At 42.7% G+C, this 18738-nt stretch overlaps 1 protein-coding gene across 1 annotated transcript in view; it reads right to left on the minus strand.

The window, feature by feature from the left end:
• Positions 1-18738, minus strand: part of RUVBL1 (RuvB like AAA ATPase 1) — a 36767-nt gene that overhangs the window by 15342 nt on the left and 2687 nt on the right. Inside the window, exons 2-8 of the mRNA XM_006091303.3 lie at positions 17659-17745; positions 15187-15319; positions 8768-8919; positions 5402-5491; positions 4485-4634; positions 1976-2039; positions 240-438 (exon numbers count right to left, since the gene is read on the minus strand). Of these exons, the coding sequence (XP_006091365.1) occupies positions 240-438; positions 1976-2039; positions 4485-4634; positions 5402-5491; positions 8768-8919; positions 15187-15319; positions 17659-17745 (875 nt within the window). The remainder of the gene's footprint in view (positions 1-239; positions 439-1975; positions 2040-4484; positions 4635-5401; positions 5492-8767; positions 8920-15186; positions 15320-17658; positions 17746-18738) is intronic.

The following is an 18738-nucleotide window of genomic DNA, read 5'->3' on the forward strand; positions in this document are numbered from 1 at the left end:
GGAGGCCCTCATATTCAGTAACAGGGTGACTGTTGGCTTTGGTGACCATGACAGATTGAGGCTGACACATGAACTACCTTTGAAGGCAAGCCACTTTGGCATGTTTCTCTCAAAATGAACATGAGCTCCCTCATCCCCAGCCCAACTCATGATGTAATAATGTTTAAAATGATCCCAGAGGAACAAGTTAACCCAGATGGAAGGTGGAAAACGCTCATGGCTGGCAGACAGCCCCCTACCTGATCACACAGTTGCCTCGGTTAGATGCAAAGATGACGATGGGGGCGATAGAAGACTCCAGGGCCCGGTGCAGGTAGGTGAAGCACTCGATGTCCAGCATGTGGACCTCATCCACAAAGAGCACACCTGGAACCAGCTCGGCAATGCCCTGATCAATGTACTTGTTCACCACCTTGTTAATCTCCCCCCGAAGTTTGTCTAGGAGACAGCAAGGGTAGACATGCAAGGTCAGTACCAGGTGGGGAAAACTGTCACCTTTTCTCTTCTCCCTACACCTGAATTCAACCCAAACCCAAGTTTGGATCCTGGTTTTGCTGTTCGCTATGTGATCCCAGGCAAGTTATGTCCCTATTCCAGGCTTTGGTTTTATCATCTGAAAGTAGGAATAATCACACCAGAAGTCACAAAATAGGCAGCTTCCCCTAAAGATGTGCTTTAAGTCACTCTCCCTACCAGACCTATTACTCACACCCACCCAAACTTAGCTCCCTGCCTGATCCCATAGATCCTGGAGTTTGGGAGCCCTGGATGATATGAGTTTCCATATGCAAATTATCCTGTTCTGCACTGGTAAATGACCCTTTCTTTTGGCCCTGTATGACAAAGCTTAGGTTAATTAACTTTCATTCATGTGGCTGGACAAAGAAATGAATAGAAAGCATGTGTAGAATCTTCTCTGGAAGGAAACCTGAGAGGAATGAAAGGTTCTGAGAAAAGGTCCAATCTCAGAGTTCCAAGATGGATGAGTCTCTCAAAAGTTAAAGAACCCATCTAAAGTCAGTTCTCATTTTCCAAACCAGATCCTGTGCTATCATCTGGAGAGAGCTACTCATAAGCAGAACATGAAGATTTGATACAGCATCTCCCACCAAAGCCATGACGCAGGCATAGTCAAAATCATGTTAAAATACAGAAACTGCTCTTGGTAGCTCTAACAGAAAGGCCTCAGATCACTCCACTGGCTAAAATGTTAAAGAAAATAAGATGCTTTAATGTTTAACACTTTATGGTGACAAAGCTATAGTAGGGCAGGGGTCCTCAAACTACGGCCCGCGGGCCACATGCAAATACAAATATTGTATTTGTTCCTGTTTTGTTTTTTTACTTCAAAATAAGATATGTGCAGTGTGCATAGGAATTTGTTCATAGGTTTTTTTTAAACTATAGTCCGGCACTGGCTAAAATGTTAAAGAAAATAAGATGCTTTAATGTTTAACACTTTACAGTGACAAAGCTATAGGGGGTAAAATAAGTGAAGAGACGTACCTGTTGGGAAGAGAAGCAAGGGAAACTAAAAGTCCACAAGGGACCAGCAACATTCCTACCAAGCTCTGGGAAGTGCTCAGGAGGCTGAGCAGGTGGAACGGGGACCCCAGGCACCCAGACAGCAGAGCTTGCTGTGCTCAGGTGTGCTCTGGTCGGAGCTATCCTACAGAGCTGGGGTGACACAATCCACATTTCTGGAACCTCAACGGACCAGAATCTGTGACAGTTTCCATCTCCAAAGATGAATGCAAGGATACTGAATGCAGTTAAGAGGGTGTGCTAGCAAGCAGGGCCAGAGGGCACACAGTATGCTTTTGGCTGTCTAAACCAGCCACAGACTATTAGCATGGAGTCAGGCTCTTCCTCAGTTTTGGGAAGAGTCACTCACAGAGCCTCACACAAGAAGGATATCAGAATCCAGGGCCCTCCAGCTCTGCTTCTGGCTCACAGGCCTTGCTGTTGCTCTTACCTGTGATTTCTGTCTTCTTTGGCTTCATTAACTGGCCCATCATAGACAGGATGTCTTGTCCTCCCTGTGTAAGAGAAGACTTAACAGAGTCAGTCCTGCTTCCTAAGGCAGCTGCAAAAGCCTCACCCATCCCCAATCCCTCATCCCACCAGTTCCCAATGTCAACTTGACGGGGTCCTGAGGTGTACAGATCCTGAACAGCTCCAGTGGAAAGCTTAAGAAGCTTCTAAAACAGGAATTCTTAAGAGGTTGCCCCTGACCTGTAAGAATAAAATTAAATCCCTTCATGGGAAGTACAAGCTCTGTGGGGCCTGGCTCAACCTCCATCTCCGGTCATATCATTTTCCAATCCCATACTCCTTGATTAGCCACATAGGACTCCTAACCGTTCCCTGAACATCCAAGTTCTTTTTTTTTTTTTTTTAAATATATTTTATTGATTTTTTTACAGAGAGGAAGGGAGAGGGATAGAGAGTTAGAAACATCGATGAGAGAGAAACATCGATCAGCTGCCTCCCACACACTCCCCACTGGGTATGTGCCCGCAACCAAGGTACATGCCCTTGACCGGAATCGAACCTGGGACCCTTAAGACCGCAGGCCGACGCTCTATCCACTGAGCCAAACCGGTTAGGGCCACCCAAGTTCTTTTATGACTCAACTAGAGGCCCAGCGCGCAGTAAATTGTGCGAGAGTAGCTCGCTTCCGCTTGCCTCAGCTGGCCGCCCCGCCATCGCAGCTCATAGCTCGCTGCCCCGCCCTCCGCTGCTCATAGCTCTCCACAGCTAGTAGCTCGCCCTGCCTGCTGCGAGAGCTACTGCTCGTTTGGTTAGGACGGTGTTACAGCGTGATGACCACAGGGCTTTTATGATACAGATGCTTTTGTGTGTTCTAGTCTATCTGCCAGGAACCACATTCTCTTTCCTGGGAAGCTCCCAGTTATCCATTAAAGTTCAGGTCAAAGGTCCTCTGGGGGGTGTCTGACCCGCTCCTGGTGCTCTAGCTCCCCTGGGGACACTGTTCAAGTAGGTATAAGGTGTACTTAATTATGTTCCTGTATTTCCTTTCATTAAACTCAGCGACACAGTCACATTAACCTAGTCCTAACCTGGAGCTGCTCAGAGTCCATGAGCCCATCCCTGCATAATCGCTGGCTCTTAATAGGCTCACCCCCTGCCTGAACCCTCCCACTAGCTCCTTGGGGTGCAGTCAGCAAGAAGCTGCTGTTTTGTCATTTACCCAGCAATTCATGATAACCTGTTGGTTACCAGACCCTGGTACACAGAGGCACTCACTAAATGTTCACTAGTAAAAGGTAGCAAATGGCCCTAGCCGGCTTGGCTCCGTCAATAGAGCGTCAGCCTGTGGACTGAAGGGTCCCAGGTTCGATTTCGGCCAAGGGCACATCCTGGGTTGCGGGCTCGATCCCCAGTTGGGGCTGTGCAGGAGGCAGCAGATCAATGATTCTCTCTCATCATTGATGTTTCTATCTCTCTCTCTCCTTCCTCTCTGAAATCAATAAATATATTTAAAAAAACAACACAAAAAAAAAAAACCCACAAAACGGTAGCAAATGTTTCCTGAGGACTTACAACATTTGATCCTCAAAACAGCCCTGCAGGCAGGAACTATTATACCCTTTTCACAGAGGAAGAAACTCAAAATCAGAGTCCTAAGTCACAGAAAACCTGGAGACCCAAAGTGACTAATTAGCCAAGCTCATTAGCATCACAGCAACACAAACCCTGACTTGCAATTCTCAGCCCTGCACTCTCTCCAAGTCAAAAGCTCCTAGGAGGTCAGTTTGGGGACAGCCATTCCACAAGCAGAGCGAACCTGTTGGTCCACAATGTGATTCTTCAGCAATCTCTTGGCCAAGGCTCCAAGGGACAAAACACCCAAGGATCCAATTTCAATTTCAAAAGTCTATCCCCTTCTAGGGAAGAGGTGGCCTCTCTTGGGATGAAGAAAGCAAACTGAAAGACTACCAGCAGGAAAGAGTTGGGATTTTAAAATTGCACATTTCCCAGAGCTGTATTTTCCCACAAAGTATCCATCTTCTACTCAGCATGAGCAGCACATACAGGTCCCATTCAAAGCTATAAAACTGTGGATTTTGCTAAGCAGGGGGAAAGACACAGCCTTGTCAGGCTTTCTAAACTCCTGCAAAGGGCTTCAAGAACACTCCTGTTCCTCCACCATTAACACCCAGAGAATCCCAGGTGTGAGCCGCTGCTGGAGAGAAGCCACAGAAGCTGTATAGTCAGGGCTAGAGGCCTGGCTGGGATAAGGAACAATGCATGTGAAATCATCTGTGACTAGAGCATTTGAATTGGAACAAAGGAGTCCCTCTTAGCTCATGTCACTGTTCACTGCTAAACATTACAGACACAAAAGGACTTGTTTCCCTAAGAAAGGGCAGCAGCAAGACTGACAATTCACTCGCAGAGCTTCTGTGCACATGCAAAAGGGCTTGTGTGCCAGTTCATGCCCGGGTACAGGCAGTTACCTGGGGCCGGGCGTTAGCCACGTCCAAGTCATGCAAGGTCACATCCTGGATGATTTCTTTCTTCTTGTGCACATCCCCCTTTGGCAAGGGGACATACTCTTCAGCTTCAAGGTCGAATTCTGTGGCATAGGTATCACACCTGCCCTGCCTCTGCAAAGGGAGAGAAACCTGAGTGCCTGGTGAGTTTTCACTGCCAAGTCCCCAAATGGCACATTGCTAAGTGAGATAAAGTCTCAGTTCCCAAGTGTGGGCCTGACAGCATAGTCGACTAACTCATACTCGACCAACTCCAAGCATCCCCCACTCTTCTGCTGCCAAGAGAAGGAAGCTATCTGCTCATCGCTGGGCTCCAAAAACCCAGTTGAAAAACACCTGATACTTTCTCCAAGAATATTTTTCCTCCTCTCTTTTAACTGTATGCAATTCCCGATAAAGGGCAAATCCAATAGATTAACTGGAGCCGGAGGGAGTTGCTCAGACTCTTTTGTAGGTGGGTGATTTATTGTATGATATGAAGTATTATGCGCATCCATTAAACAGTGAGGAACACTGTACAGGACACTGAAAATCAGATATAAAAGGAATGCCAACTAATGCAGCATTCCTTTCCACACACATATATCTTGAGAAGAAAATACCAAAGAGATAAAAGGAAGATTAAATACACTGCACATTTCAATTTAAAAATGACTACAGTTGTTTTGCTTTCTCATCCTGTATGCTCCCTCTAAACAGGTTTTAGTATTTTTCTAACAGACTTTTTAGAATGAAGATAAAGGGAAAGCAAACTTTATTAAACACAAAGGGGCAACTGCTGACCTTCCGTCAGCATCGCATCAGACACTCCATCCCCATCCCCAAAAAAAGCAACTTCCTGGTCACCCAGGCCTCCTCATGGCAGACAAATCATGCATTACCTTCACGGCTCCACTGTTGGCTTCAATGTAAATCACATCTCCAGCCTCTACTCGCTCTTTCTGCAAACTTTCAAAAATGCTGGGGTCCAGCTTAAAATAAAAAAAAATATATATGTGAATCAGAGAACTGTAATACATATTATATTTATTTCTGACAAACTGTAAGATATCTTTCCATAAGGGATTTGAGATAGCTAATGACTGTACGGAGAAAGTGTATTTGTGTGTATGTGTATGTGTGCATATGTGTGTGTATTAGAATGTGTGAGGCTGGCTCTGAGGGTTTGAGTGTCATAGAGAGAAAGCAAGAGTGAGTGTACCTGTGTTCCAGGCAGAGAGGGACATAAGGGAAACCTAGTCTCCTTTTCCCCTTTACTCCTAGAGTTGCAGACTGGCAAATACGGCTCTGACTACTTTTAGGTGGCCTACACTATTCCTGGGAGTAGGAACTCCTTTAAAGATTGCTGTCGCAGGTTCAATCCTTCACATTCCTCTCACCTTGGGTACTGATAGAACCTTCTGCAACTAAAGCTTTCTTTCTGTAAGTAGCATTTTGTGGGCCTATGACTTTGGACAAGGCTATCAGTTTCTTCATCTATATAACAGCACCCAGATGTGATCACAGATGTTTAAAATTCAAAGGGAAACATAAACCAGGATCTTTCCCAAGCCTTTTGATTGAAATCCCAGTTTTTGCTCCCTACTTGCCTGCCTGTTTATATCTCCAGGAAAGTAGCATATTTGGGGAACTGCTGCTTTTCTCCAGATCGTCCAGATTCAGGCTACCCCTGATGATCAATATTCTAGGACAGCAACTTTTGTAAGGAGTTAGCATTTAGAAATAAGTTTCTCTCAATTAAACTTCATTTTATAATGTGAAAAACACTTGGGCTTTGTCTCAAACAATATTAAAGAGTAAAAACCCAGGATTCAAAAGAACCCAGACACAAAAGAACACATATTGTATGATTCCATTAGTACGAAATGTTCAGAAAAGGCAAATAGTATATAGAAACAGAACGTAGATTGGTAGTTGCCAGGGGCTGTGGGTGAGAATGGGAAGCTATTGTAACCGGGCATGAGGTTTCTTGGAGTGATGAAAATGGTCTAAAACTGGTTGGTTGTAATGGTTGTACAACTCTGTAAATAGATCTAAATTCCTTGAGTTGTACACTTAAGATGGGTGAGTTTATTTGAAACCATATCTCAATAAAGCTCCTGCAAATGGTAACCACAAAAACAAAGCTCTGTCTCTCTGGCTGGGTTGGGCCTGATGGCCTCCTGGAGCACTGCCATGGGCAGGAGCGACAGTGGTTGGCCGGTCTCTGACACTGGGCTTGGGATGAGGGAGGCACTCGATACTGATTGCAAGTATGGTATTCTCCTTCACACTTAAATATCCATGAGTATTTAAGCTCCATCTATCCAAATACCTTACACTCAAAGTAGCTGGAAGTACTCATTTTAGAAGAAAAATTTCACCTCTCCTCTATGTCATTTTCTTAAGGAAACTGTGCAAAGCAGCCTTATGGATAGCTGAAATCTAAGTTGCATGCCTTATTTTATCTATCATACATTGAAGAGCACACACTACTTTTTTGCCTTAAGCATTTTTATATTGGTTAATTTCCCAAATGAATTGACTGAAGATGTAATTATTGCAAGGTGGCAGGTCCTACTAAGAAATCTAATTAATACAGAATGGGAGAGATGAGGGGCAGGTTTAAAAGAGATTATTTGCAGAGGCATGCCCCTAAGATGGAAACCCTGTTAGGAAAAAGAAAAATGGCCCTTTGAAGAAGAGACATTTTTATGATCTCCATAAAGCAATGACCAAGAAACCACCTCACAGAATCAAAGAACCATGAAATCACAGACAGGAACAAAGATGGAGAAATTATACTGCAAATTGTGATCAATCTACTGCAGTAGATCAATCGACTGCAGATGGGAAAATGAAGGCCCAGAGAGCTCAACTGATTTCAAAAGGTCACATAGTAGGTTGGAGGGTACTCTACCACTTAACTAGTTGTATGATCCTAAGATAACCGCTTAACCTCTTTATCAGACTCAGTTCCTTTATCGGTGGGAAATTATACAAACAAATACACACATCATAAATATTAATAAATATTTGTTGGAGCATGTAGCACAGGGCCCGGTACATACAATAAATAAGAGCTATGATGATAATGTTATATTATTATTAATAATAAAGCAAGCCACTCTGGCCAGCATTGCTTAGTGGTTAGAGCATTGGCCCACGCACCAAAGAGTTGGTTGAGGGTTTGATTCCCAGTCAAGGGCACATACCTGGGTTGCAGGTTCAATCTCTGGCCCTGGTTGGGGCGCATGCGGGAGGCAACCAATCAATGTGTCTTTCTCACATCGATGTTTCTCTCTCCTCTCCCTCCATCCCTCCTTTTCACTCTCTCTAAAAATCAATGGAAAAAATATCCTCAGGTGAGGATTAACAACAACAAAATAATAATAATAATAATAATAATAATCTACACTAATAAAAGAGAAACATGGTAATTAGCGTACTGAAAGCTCTGACAATAACATCAAAAGCTACCACTTCTTAGGTAACTAGGTTCCACATCCAAAGCTACAACTTTTATCCTTAAAAGAACTCCGTGAGATAGGCAATTTTTTATTCCCATTTAACAGATAAAGTTACTTCCCAAAGGTCATACCATTATCAGCAGCAGAGCCAAAATTCCCTTTCAGACTAACTCCAAAATCCATGCTCTTCCCACCAGGCACCCCTGTTGCCAGGATCCTCAAGGTTTATAGGATAGGGGTCTGAGGGCCTTCTAGGGCCTCCCACAGTGCCAGCACTATGGCTTCTCTACGAAGCCCTGGCCTAAGCAGAACCAACCACTGAAGTACCCCAGGTTTCTAGGTCCTGACATATACCTGCAGTATTTGGTCTCTTGAAGGCAACTCATCATCCATTCTCCAACTCTTACCAAATTACTTAATGCCATTGCTTTTTGTAAGCATGAACACGGTAACTGAAAAAGTAATGCCCAGGTACAGAGAGTAGCCCAGGGCTCTGACAAATGGTCATAAAATAAATAGGTGGAGAAGGTATACTCGACCAGCCACGCAGCTCATGTTTCAACATATACAATTTCCTTAGAGTAAATAAGAAAAAGCTATCTTTATTAAGTCCCCTGTGTACTGGCCCTATACTTGTTACTGCTCTATATACATGACATCTTCAGATGGCCCTGTGATAATCATCACCACAGTGCACAGACAAGGGAACTGGAACACAGGTTATACCACTTGCCCAAGGCCACACAGTGCTGAGAGATTCTAAGGCAAGAGAAAAAGAGTCCACAAACATGTACTCACTTTCAGTTGTTTGGTTCCTTTGGCTGTTTTGAGTCCTATGATTACATGACTAATGGTTTTACCATACCCTCCCATGGGGTTCTCTGTCTCACACGGAGTTAGCTCTGTGACTTCACCTTCATAAACCTCCTTGGTTTCCTTTATCCGCAGCCCTGGAAGAGATGGCAGAGGAACTCTGGTCAGAGCAGAATTTTCTTACTCCCTAACAACTTCTATTGCCACAAAACTTCCATGTCACAAGAATTGACTAGTCAACCTTACTGATGTACATTCAAGGGTGTACTCCTGGGTAGAAAAGCACCACAAACACAAATATAACAGAACGCAGAAAAACAACTGTATTTCAGCCTTTCAAAGGGACTTCCTCGATTCTAATCTAGAACTAAACAGACAAGCTATAATTCTCAAAATTGTTTCAGATATCTGCTACATGTTCAAGGGGTGACAACAATGAAATACTACTCTATAACCTCAAGAATCACTAAAATTAAAGGCTGGTAATACCAAGAGTTGGTGAGGATGCAGAACAACAGGAAGGTTACACTGCTACTGGGAGTGTAAACTGGTATAAATACTTTAAGAACAACACGGTATTATCTCTCTTTTTTTAAAAAATATATTTTATTGATTTTTTACAGAGAGGAAGAGAGAGGGATAGAGAGTTAGAAACATCGATGAGAGGAAGAGAGAGGGATAGAGAGTTAGAAACATCGATGAGAGAGAAACATCGATCAGCTGCCTCCTGCACGCCTCCTGCTGGGATGTGCTCGCAACCCAGGTACATGCCCTTGACTGGAATCGAACCCGGGACCCTTCAGTCCGCAGGCCGACGCTCTATCCGCTGAGCCAAACCGGTCAGGGCTGGTATTATCTCTTAAAGTTGAATATCCTATGATTCTGCAATTCAACTCCTAGGTATATACTCACTAGACATGAGTGCACATGTGCACCAAGGGATACAGCCAGTAGTAGTCATAAAAGCATTGTTCTTAATTGCCAAACCCTGAGAAAAATCCACTGTCTGTAAACAGTGGAAGAGACAACTGAATTGTGGTTTACTCATACAACAGAATATCACAACGCAATGAAAAAGAATTATGACCACATGCAACAACATGGATGCATCTCAAACATAACTTTGTGGGAAAGAAGCCAAATGTGGCAGAATATATACTGCAAAATTGCATTCGAGGTTTAAAAACACGTACAACTACACTATAATGTTAGATTCAAGGCAGTCATTAATTTGACAAGGAAAGAAAGGATGGAGATAGAGGAGGACACAAACTACACTTTAGGGTATTGGCAATATTATTTTTCTTGACTGGGTGGGTTGTTAATTTATGATAACCCACTGACCTCTATATTTATGATACATGTACTTTTCTGTATGTCTGCACAAAATTATCAAGTCACCTTAAAATACTTAAATAAATAATATTCTATTAGTGGGACCTGGTAAAGGAAGAACACTGATGGCTTAAGTTTAGGAAACACTGCTCTAAGCCTTAGCTGGAGTCTACAGTCATGGTTCTTACCTTTTAGAATCACCTGACGAGCTTCTACAATTCCTTATACCCTGGCCACACTCAGAGCACTTACCTCCGAATCTCAGGGGTTGGGACCCTGCCATTATTATTAGTTTAAAGCTCCCCAAATGATCCCAATGTATAGCCACAGCTGAGAACCACTCATCTAGAGAATAATGAACTCTGTTCTACTCAAAATGTGAGACATAAACTACTTCTGATGGCAGGAAGCCCTGATACGGTCTGGGTGTCCTCACCATGGAGCCACCTCTGTTCTGATATAGGAATACCCAATGGCAAAAAAAACAACAACACTGCCAATGGTGTCAATTACTTACCACTTTTAAATGTGGTCATTATCTTAACATTGGGTCCGCTGACTTCTTTCCCTAGAAACCCAATTTGGGCAAAAACTCTCTCAGATATTCAAGTAAGGAAACGTTTTATTCTACCTTCACTCAATCTGATAGCCTACAAATGGAAGTTTTGGAATAGCCCCAAAATAGAGGTTGCATTTCATTTTTGCCTCACCAAATTCTTAGTTCCTGAACACCATGACAAAATTTTCTAAATAAAATGAATGTATCAGAAGATTGTGACAGGGGACTCTTTCCCCCTCCCCACGTAGGAGTCTGTGCTGTGAGATTCTTTCCCCCTCCCCATGTGGGAGTCTGTACTTGTTCTTCAATAAAATTCCACCTTTACTAAAAAAAAAAAAAAAATTGTGACAAACTTGGAAAATTCTGTACTTTTTAAATAAAATTTTGATTTTTTTTTTTTTAATCCTCATGGAAGACATGATTTTTTTATTGATTTCAGAGAGAGAGGAAGGGAGAGGAGAGAGAGAGGGAGAGAGGGAGAGAGGGAGGGAGAGAGAGAGAGAGAGAGAGAGAGAAAGAAATGTGAAAGAGAAATAGTGATTGGTAGTGATTGGTCACCTCCTGTACGTGCCCTGACTGGGGATCGAACCTACAACCTAGGTATGTGCCCTGACTGGGAATCAAACTCAACTGGATGATGATCTAATCAACCGAGTCACTTGGCCAGGGTTGAACTTTGATTTTTTAATTCAAAACTTTTACATCCCAGAGATAAAGTCCTCCAAATGGAATGTTTTCCTATATTTACGGTTAGACGACTATGACATGAAATTCCTCAAGTGGGGGAAAAGGCATTCCCATCTCTCACTAGTTCCATATTTGTTTAGAAGTTGCTCTGTGCTGACAAGCAGACAGGGGATATGGTTGACAGACAATGAAACAGGCTGTTAGCCAGGAAAGGGACTGAGCTGGCACTATCTCTGGCAACAACAACGCAAATGACACAGGTTTCATCTGCTGGCTCAGGTTTCTAAATCCCTGACAGGGACCTTCATCACATCAAGGAAATAGCACAGACTCCTTGCTTTTTATTTCTGGTCAGCTTACAGCTTTCTCCCACCCCCACTGTCAACATCACAGAAACTCAAAGGCAGAGAAAGATGGGCAGGGTTCCTTTTTGAAGATTGTCAATGACCTGCCTTTTTATTCGGTGGCAGGATCAAGAAATTTCTCTTCACTTGGCTGCCATCAAAAGAACTGTGTTGCTCTCCTCCCCCCAAATCACAAAACTGATGCCTAGGAAATTTATCTTTTCAAAGTTAAAGCATTTAAATTATCTTTAAGCAACCTAAACACATACACTCACGTAAAGGTCAGTTTTGTCAGATTTTATCAATGTCAGTAAAATATTTTTCAAATTTGTAAAAATGCATTTTATTAGTACACATATTTGAACCAGTTGTAACATCTTACAGATTATCTCATTAATTAATGAGTTAAATAAAATCTATGACACATGTTCATTAAATTCTTTAAAAGTTCTCAAAAGATTTGAAACCTATGGCATCATAAGATTCACTGAATGCCTTTCAACACTTCATGTAATAACACAAGCTAAACCTTACAAATACAAATGTTGCTAAAAAAGCCAGACACACCCGGCTGGTGTGGCTCAGCGGTTGAGTGAAAACCTATGAATCAGGTGGTCACGGTTTGATTCCTGGTCAGGGCACATGCCCGAGTTGTGGGCTCGATCCCTAGTGTGGGGCGTGCAGGAGGCAGCGATCAATGATTCTCTCTCATCATTGATGTTTTCTCTCTCTCTCTTCCTCTCCCTTCCTCTCTGAAATAAAAAAAAAATTAAATAAACAAATAAATGAATAATTAAAAAGTCCACATTCCACCCTGGCCACGTGGCTCACTTGGTTGGAGCATCATCCTGTACACCCAAAAAGCTGCGGGTTCGATCCCTGGTCGGGGTGCCTATTCAAGGCAACCAATCAATGTTTCTCTCTTACATTGATGTTTCTCTCTCCCCCTCTTCCTTCCTTTCTCTCTAAAATCAATAAAAACATATCCTTGGGTGAGGATTGAAAAAAGAAAAGGTCCATATTCCAAATAACACAAAGCAGCCTACAGATACAGTTCACAGTGTCTCTGGTCTAAAGCAAGAGTCCCAAACTCCAGGCTTACTTAGACCTGGCAAGGACCATTAAGAAGCAGAACAAGCCTCACAGAGACGGGGGCAAGCTGGAGTGCAAGCCTGCTCTGAACAGGAGAGGACCCACTTAGCTTTGACCAACTGCTGCCTGGTGGAAATGAAAGCTTTTTTCAAGCCAAAAAGAAAGATTTAATATGACATCTCTCAATCTCTAAATACTGGCAACTACATAACTCAAATTTTATTTTTAAAAACACTGTATAAATCAAACAGAATATGTCTATTGCCAGACACAGACCAAGGGCTATCTTACTTTAGCTAACGGTTGTCTTCTCTCTGCTTTAAAGTCCACCCCCTTCTCTCACTCACAAATACTTCACTGAGTACCTACTGTGTGTCAGCAACTGGGGCAACCTTTGTTGCCCCCTATATCTATAGTAGACATTTAATGAATGTCCAATCTGTTCCTTCCCATACCTTCCCAACTCCCAAAATGACAAAGCTTGGAGAAGAGGTGACATCCTTGCCTCTTTCTTTCAGCCCCAACAACTAATCCTTCAGGAAATCCTGTCAGCTCTATCATCCAGCTATACCCCAAATCCAACCATTTATCACCTCTACCATCACCACCCTTGCTGAAAGCTATTACCATCTCTTTCTCAGACGACTTATGATCTACTTGTACCCTCGCCCTCTTTACTGTCTACTCTCTATACCCCAGCCAGAGATTCTTATAAAACCAAATTATTCTCCAATTACTTCTCCTTTCACTCAGCAAAAAAGCCAAAGCCCTAACCATGGCCTAAGGCCCTATAGGATCTTACCCCCAAACCAGACTTTAGCTGTTCTGAGGCAAGGATCCTGGGCTAGACAAATCTATTCTTGCCTAAACTTTCATATTTTCCTTGAAATTTTTAAAAATAATTTGTTTTAAAAAACATATTTTTATTAACTTTAGAGAGAGGGAGAGAGAAATATCAATATCAGAGAGAAACATCAATCGGTTGCCTCCTACAGACACCCTGACCAGGGATTGAACCTGCAACCTGGGCATGTGCCCTCACTGTCAATCAAACTGGGGAACTTTTGGTACATGGGAAGATGCTCAACCAACTGAACCACACCAGTCAGGGCTCCTTGAATTTTTTTTAATTAGTAAACTTCCTTCTTCAGAATATTTATCTTTGACAAGCAAAAGGACTGAAAAATGGTGCAGGCACTGACAAGTGTTCATAACCCATGATGACTCAACAACTAACTATATCCTAGAGACAGACTCCCACATTTGCAGAAACATTAAATATTTCTTAACAGTTTAAAAGGAATAAACTATTTCTACAAGTAGATGTGAGAGAAGCTGAGATTTTCCCAGAGGTAGGCCAGAAGAAATAAGGACAGGAGCCTGCCCCACAAGTCCTAGCTGGCAAGAGGGAAACATTCGGGAGAGAGGTCATTCTCTCCTCACAGCAGCTCTTCAAAGCATGGGCCCTAGAATCAGACAAATGAGGTTAAAACTAGAGCTCTGCTTCTTCCTAGCTGGGTCACTATGGATAAGCTATTGAACTTTCTGAGTCTGTTTTATAAGATGCTAAATGAGACGGAGAGCTTCCTCTCAGCAGGGGGAAAGGCTCTCATCAATGCCGGGCCTGGCACATAACAAACACTCCACATGGTAGCTCCAAGCCCTACGAGATTGGCACTACCAGCCTCAAAGCTCTGCCAGTGACCAAATAGTATCATCACTCTCTGACAGGCCACAGTTCTTCTGGCTCAACATCCAGAACCAGGGGCTTTCTGGCAGCATGACACACAATTCTTTTGGCTTAAGTCCAAAACCTTTCCAGTGGAAAGTCATCTCTAAAAACATAAAAAAGCTTCTAGGAAAATCTGACTGGTTTCTTCTTTTTTTTTTAAGTACTTTTTTCTTTAAATATGTTTTTATTGATTTTTTAGAGAGAGAGGAAGGGAGAGAAAGAAACATACATGTAAGAGAGACAGAAACACTGATTGGTTGCCTCCCATACACATCCCAACTGGGGACCGATACCATAACCTGGGCTTGTACCCTGACTGGCAATCAAACTGGCGACCTTTCGGTGTACGGGACTATGCTCAACCAACTGAGCCACACCGGCCAGGGCCTGACTTGTTTCTTAAAAATCACTTTATAGCCACATTTATTTTGTCAGGTTAAGAACCCCAGCCCCATAGCTACGGCCCATGTTTGTTGCTTGTTAAAGCACCTCAATTAGAAAGTTGGGTTTTTGTTTTATTTGCAAGATAACACTAATGGTGTCAAAAGAAAAAGAGCACTACAACAAATACAAATCATGAAGTCTTTTTCACAACCAGGAGGCTTTAGTACACTGTGCATGTGAGAACTCCTCCTCCCACAAACATGATACTCACCAATGGCCCTGCGGAAGTTCTCCATCAGCACTTCTGTCTTCTTGATCTCCGTAGAGTAAACTTCACTCCCCACCATGGGGCAGAAAGGCACCTTACTACCCAGCTCCTGAGCAATAGCGAGAGCTAGAGCTGTCTACAGAAAACAATGAAAATGTACTTGTTTTACTTCTTGAAAATATGATCATTCAGAGACATACGTTATTTAAAAAAGTTATAACCAGAAACTGAAAATCTAGTCTAGTCTTAACATCAATAGGTATGTTTCACACAATAAATGTTTGATGACTCTTCTGTATTTATAATCTAAATGGCATTTTTAATCATCCCTATAATTACTAGTTATCATTCATTGAGACCCAGTGCAGGCCCAACTCTAAGTGCTTCACATGACCTCCCACTCACCCTATGAATTAGATACTACTACTACCACCACTTTACAAATGAGGAAACTGAAATACAGAGAGATTAAATAACATATCCTAGGTACCATAATTTAGAAAATGGAGGAGGGGGCACTTAAATGCTGGTAGCAGGGGTACAGAGATCATATTCCCATCATAATTGGTAGCAGGGTTACAGAGATCATATTCCCATCATAATTAGTATAGTCTTCCAAAACTGTTCCCTCAGTATTAAAACAGGGTCCTGACCTAATCACTCAGAACACCATACTGGATCTTTGAGATAACTGCTGCCTGTTTATACAGGTACAGGAAGACAACCCACCGGACCACACATAATGAACACGAGGTCAGGTTCTGAAGCTATGAACAGGTCTTAAATTATCCGTGAACATGCCCTAGTAAAACTACAGGTTGATTTTTAGCCAGATAACCACAGTTGTGAGATGCTGAACAGAAGCAGACTTAACAGATGTATGGTCAAACATCAAGCAGCAAAAGCCAGTCTTCTAAAGCTGGTACAGGACTGAGAAGTGCCGTGACCTTTTAATGCCATTTCATCTTTCCTCAACAAGAGTCTGAGTAAGGTCAGTTCCCAAGGTGTATGGGCTAAGGAAGAAAACAAGCTTGGTGTTGAAGAACAACAAAGTGACTTGATCTCTCCTTTTTTAAAAAAAAAAAAAAATTTTTTTTATTGATTTCAGAGAGGAAGGGAGATAGAAACATCAATGATGAGAGATAATCACTGATTAGCTGTCTCCTGCACACCCCCTACTGGGGATTGAGCCCACAACCTGGGCATGTGCCCTTGACTGGAATTGAACCCAGGACCCTTCAGTCTGCAGGCCAACGCTCTATCCACTGAGCAAAACTGGCCAGGGCAACAAAGTGGCTCTCTGAGACAGTGTTATAAAATTGTCCCAGTGAAAGTTCTGCTTAGATTTTCTTTTCAATACTCCTTTGGTGATAGTTTTTGAGACACTAGAATCCTCTAGAGCAGCGGTTCTCAACCTGTGGGTCGCGACCCCTCTGGGGGTTGAACGACCCTTTCACAGGGGTCGCCTAAGACCATCGGAAAACACATATATAATTACATATTGTTTTTGTGATTAATCACTATGCTTTAATTATGTTCAATTTGTAACAATGAAATTGAGGGTCACCACAACACGAGGAACTGTATTAAAGGGTCACCGCATTAGGAAGGTTGAGAACCAATGCTCTAGAGACTCAGCGTACAGTGTAGCCCAAAAAGCAGTGGCCGAGCAGCCTATTCTCCTCTACCAAGAGGTCCTTTCAAAGAGCCAGGGCTGACTGGGGACTCTGGGGTGTTTCAAATATCTAGCCAGTCCCTTTATGGATTCCAACAAGCCATACTGCCTCCTCTGACTGAAAGGCCCCTTTCTTCCTGGCAAAGCCAATCTTCCCCACTCTGCAGGGCAAATGTCAAGATCAACCCTTCCAGCTTTACCAGCCCTCAGTGCTGCCTCCTACTCACCTTCCAGCTGCATTTAAGATCAATCAATACCATGCAGCTTAGTGTTCAACTAAAGCATTTGTGCTGTCATGGTTTCCTCTCTCTGCCCTGAAAGCCTCTTGAAGATAAAAATCATGTCTCCAATTCCTATATTCTACCTCCCCTCCTCCCCCCACCCCCAGCCCCGCCCCATCTCTCACACAGCCAGAGGAGCACTAGGTAAAGTTAGCATTCAGAAAAATGCTTGCTGAGTGGTTTTCTGCCCTCCTCAAGTAAGATGTCACTGTGAAGATTCTATGAAGCCCTAGGCAAACAGAAATGTATTTCCAAAGCAAAGGAGCCTCGAAAGAGATAGGAGACAAATTCCAGAGACAATGAGACCCCTCCACGGACTTCATTCTCTCTTCTCTGGAGGTAGTCCAGGATAATCTGGATTTTAGAAACTCAATTGTATTATTGCACATTAGTTTTTAAAAACATACATCTAACCAAATTAGCTAAAAAAAGACTAGTTAAGACAAAAGATTAATTTGGCTTAGACACTAAGTTCATTCTCTTGGGTAGATTAAAAAAAAAATGAGAGAAAATGAGTACCTTGCCAGTTCCAGGAGGTCCTGCCAACAAGACAGCTCTTCCAGCCATTTTCTTGCTTTTGATTAATTCTACTATCACACCACATGCCTAGACACCACAATGGAAATAATAAATCAGCATTAAAATGTTCCACGAGGGGAAAAGTCCAGTCTCTAGTCCAAACAATTCACATACTCATTCAACTAACACTGAGTGTCAATACACTGCAGGCGCTGTTCTAGGTGCTGGAGGCAATGGAGGGCAAAACAGAAAAGCCCTGTGCTCATGGAGCTCCTATTCCAGGGGCAGAGACCATCACAAAAACATTGTAGATCACTACCATGAAGAAAAAAGGGTAATGACAGAGCCAGTGTCTGAGGCACAGGTTACAGAGTGATCTGGGAAGGCCTCTTTGATGACAATATATTTGATATATTGCAAAGTTCTAGGCATATCTGGGCAGGAGTCAGTGCTGCATTCAAAGGAAACAGCATGCCCACGGGAGAGAAAGGCTACAGTGACCAAAGTACAGGGAATAAGGAGCATGGGTAGATGAGGTTGAAGAGGCAGGCAGGGGCCAGAACGCAGAACAGAATTCTAGTGTCCACATTAAAGTTTGGATCTTATACTACTTGTAATGGGAAGCTACTGAAAAGGTCTTGGGCTATGTGTCATGTTACGATGATTAGTTTTTAAAAGATTTTCATGGTTGCTGTGTAGAGAATAGACAGTAGCAGTGCAAATGGGAGCAGTGACATTTAGCCTGGGGACCAGATATAGACTCCAGGAGCCCACACACTTCCTGAAATTGAAAATTAAATTGGGAACAAAATTATGCTTATATGTTCACATGTGCATTTTTTGATTCACAGCTTTGATCAGATTCCCTAATTAACCCACTAAGGGTTAAGAATCAATGACATACACTACTAGTTGGTATCAGTTAACTATCCCAGTATCCTGCAAAAAATGCTGCAGGTGAGGTTAAACCTGTGGCATCATAAGATTTACTGAATGCCTTCAAATTCTCAAGATCAAATTTCTTGCCTTAGCTCTTCTCTGGGCAGTGACAACACTGTACACTATTGACAGGGTCTTGTG

Source organism: Myotis lucifugus, unplaced genomic scaffold (assembly GCF_000147115.1).
Source record: "Myotis lucifugus unplaced genomic scaffold, Myoluc2.0 scaffold_90, whole genome shotgun sequence".
In the NCBI taxonomy this organism is placed as follows: domain Eukaryota; kingdom Metazoa; phylum Chordata; class Mammalia; order Chiroptera; family Vespertilionidae; genus Myotis; species Myotis lucifugus.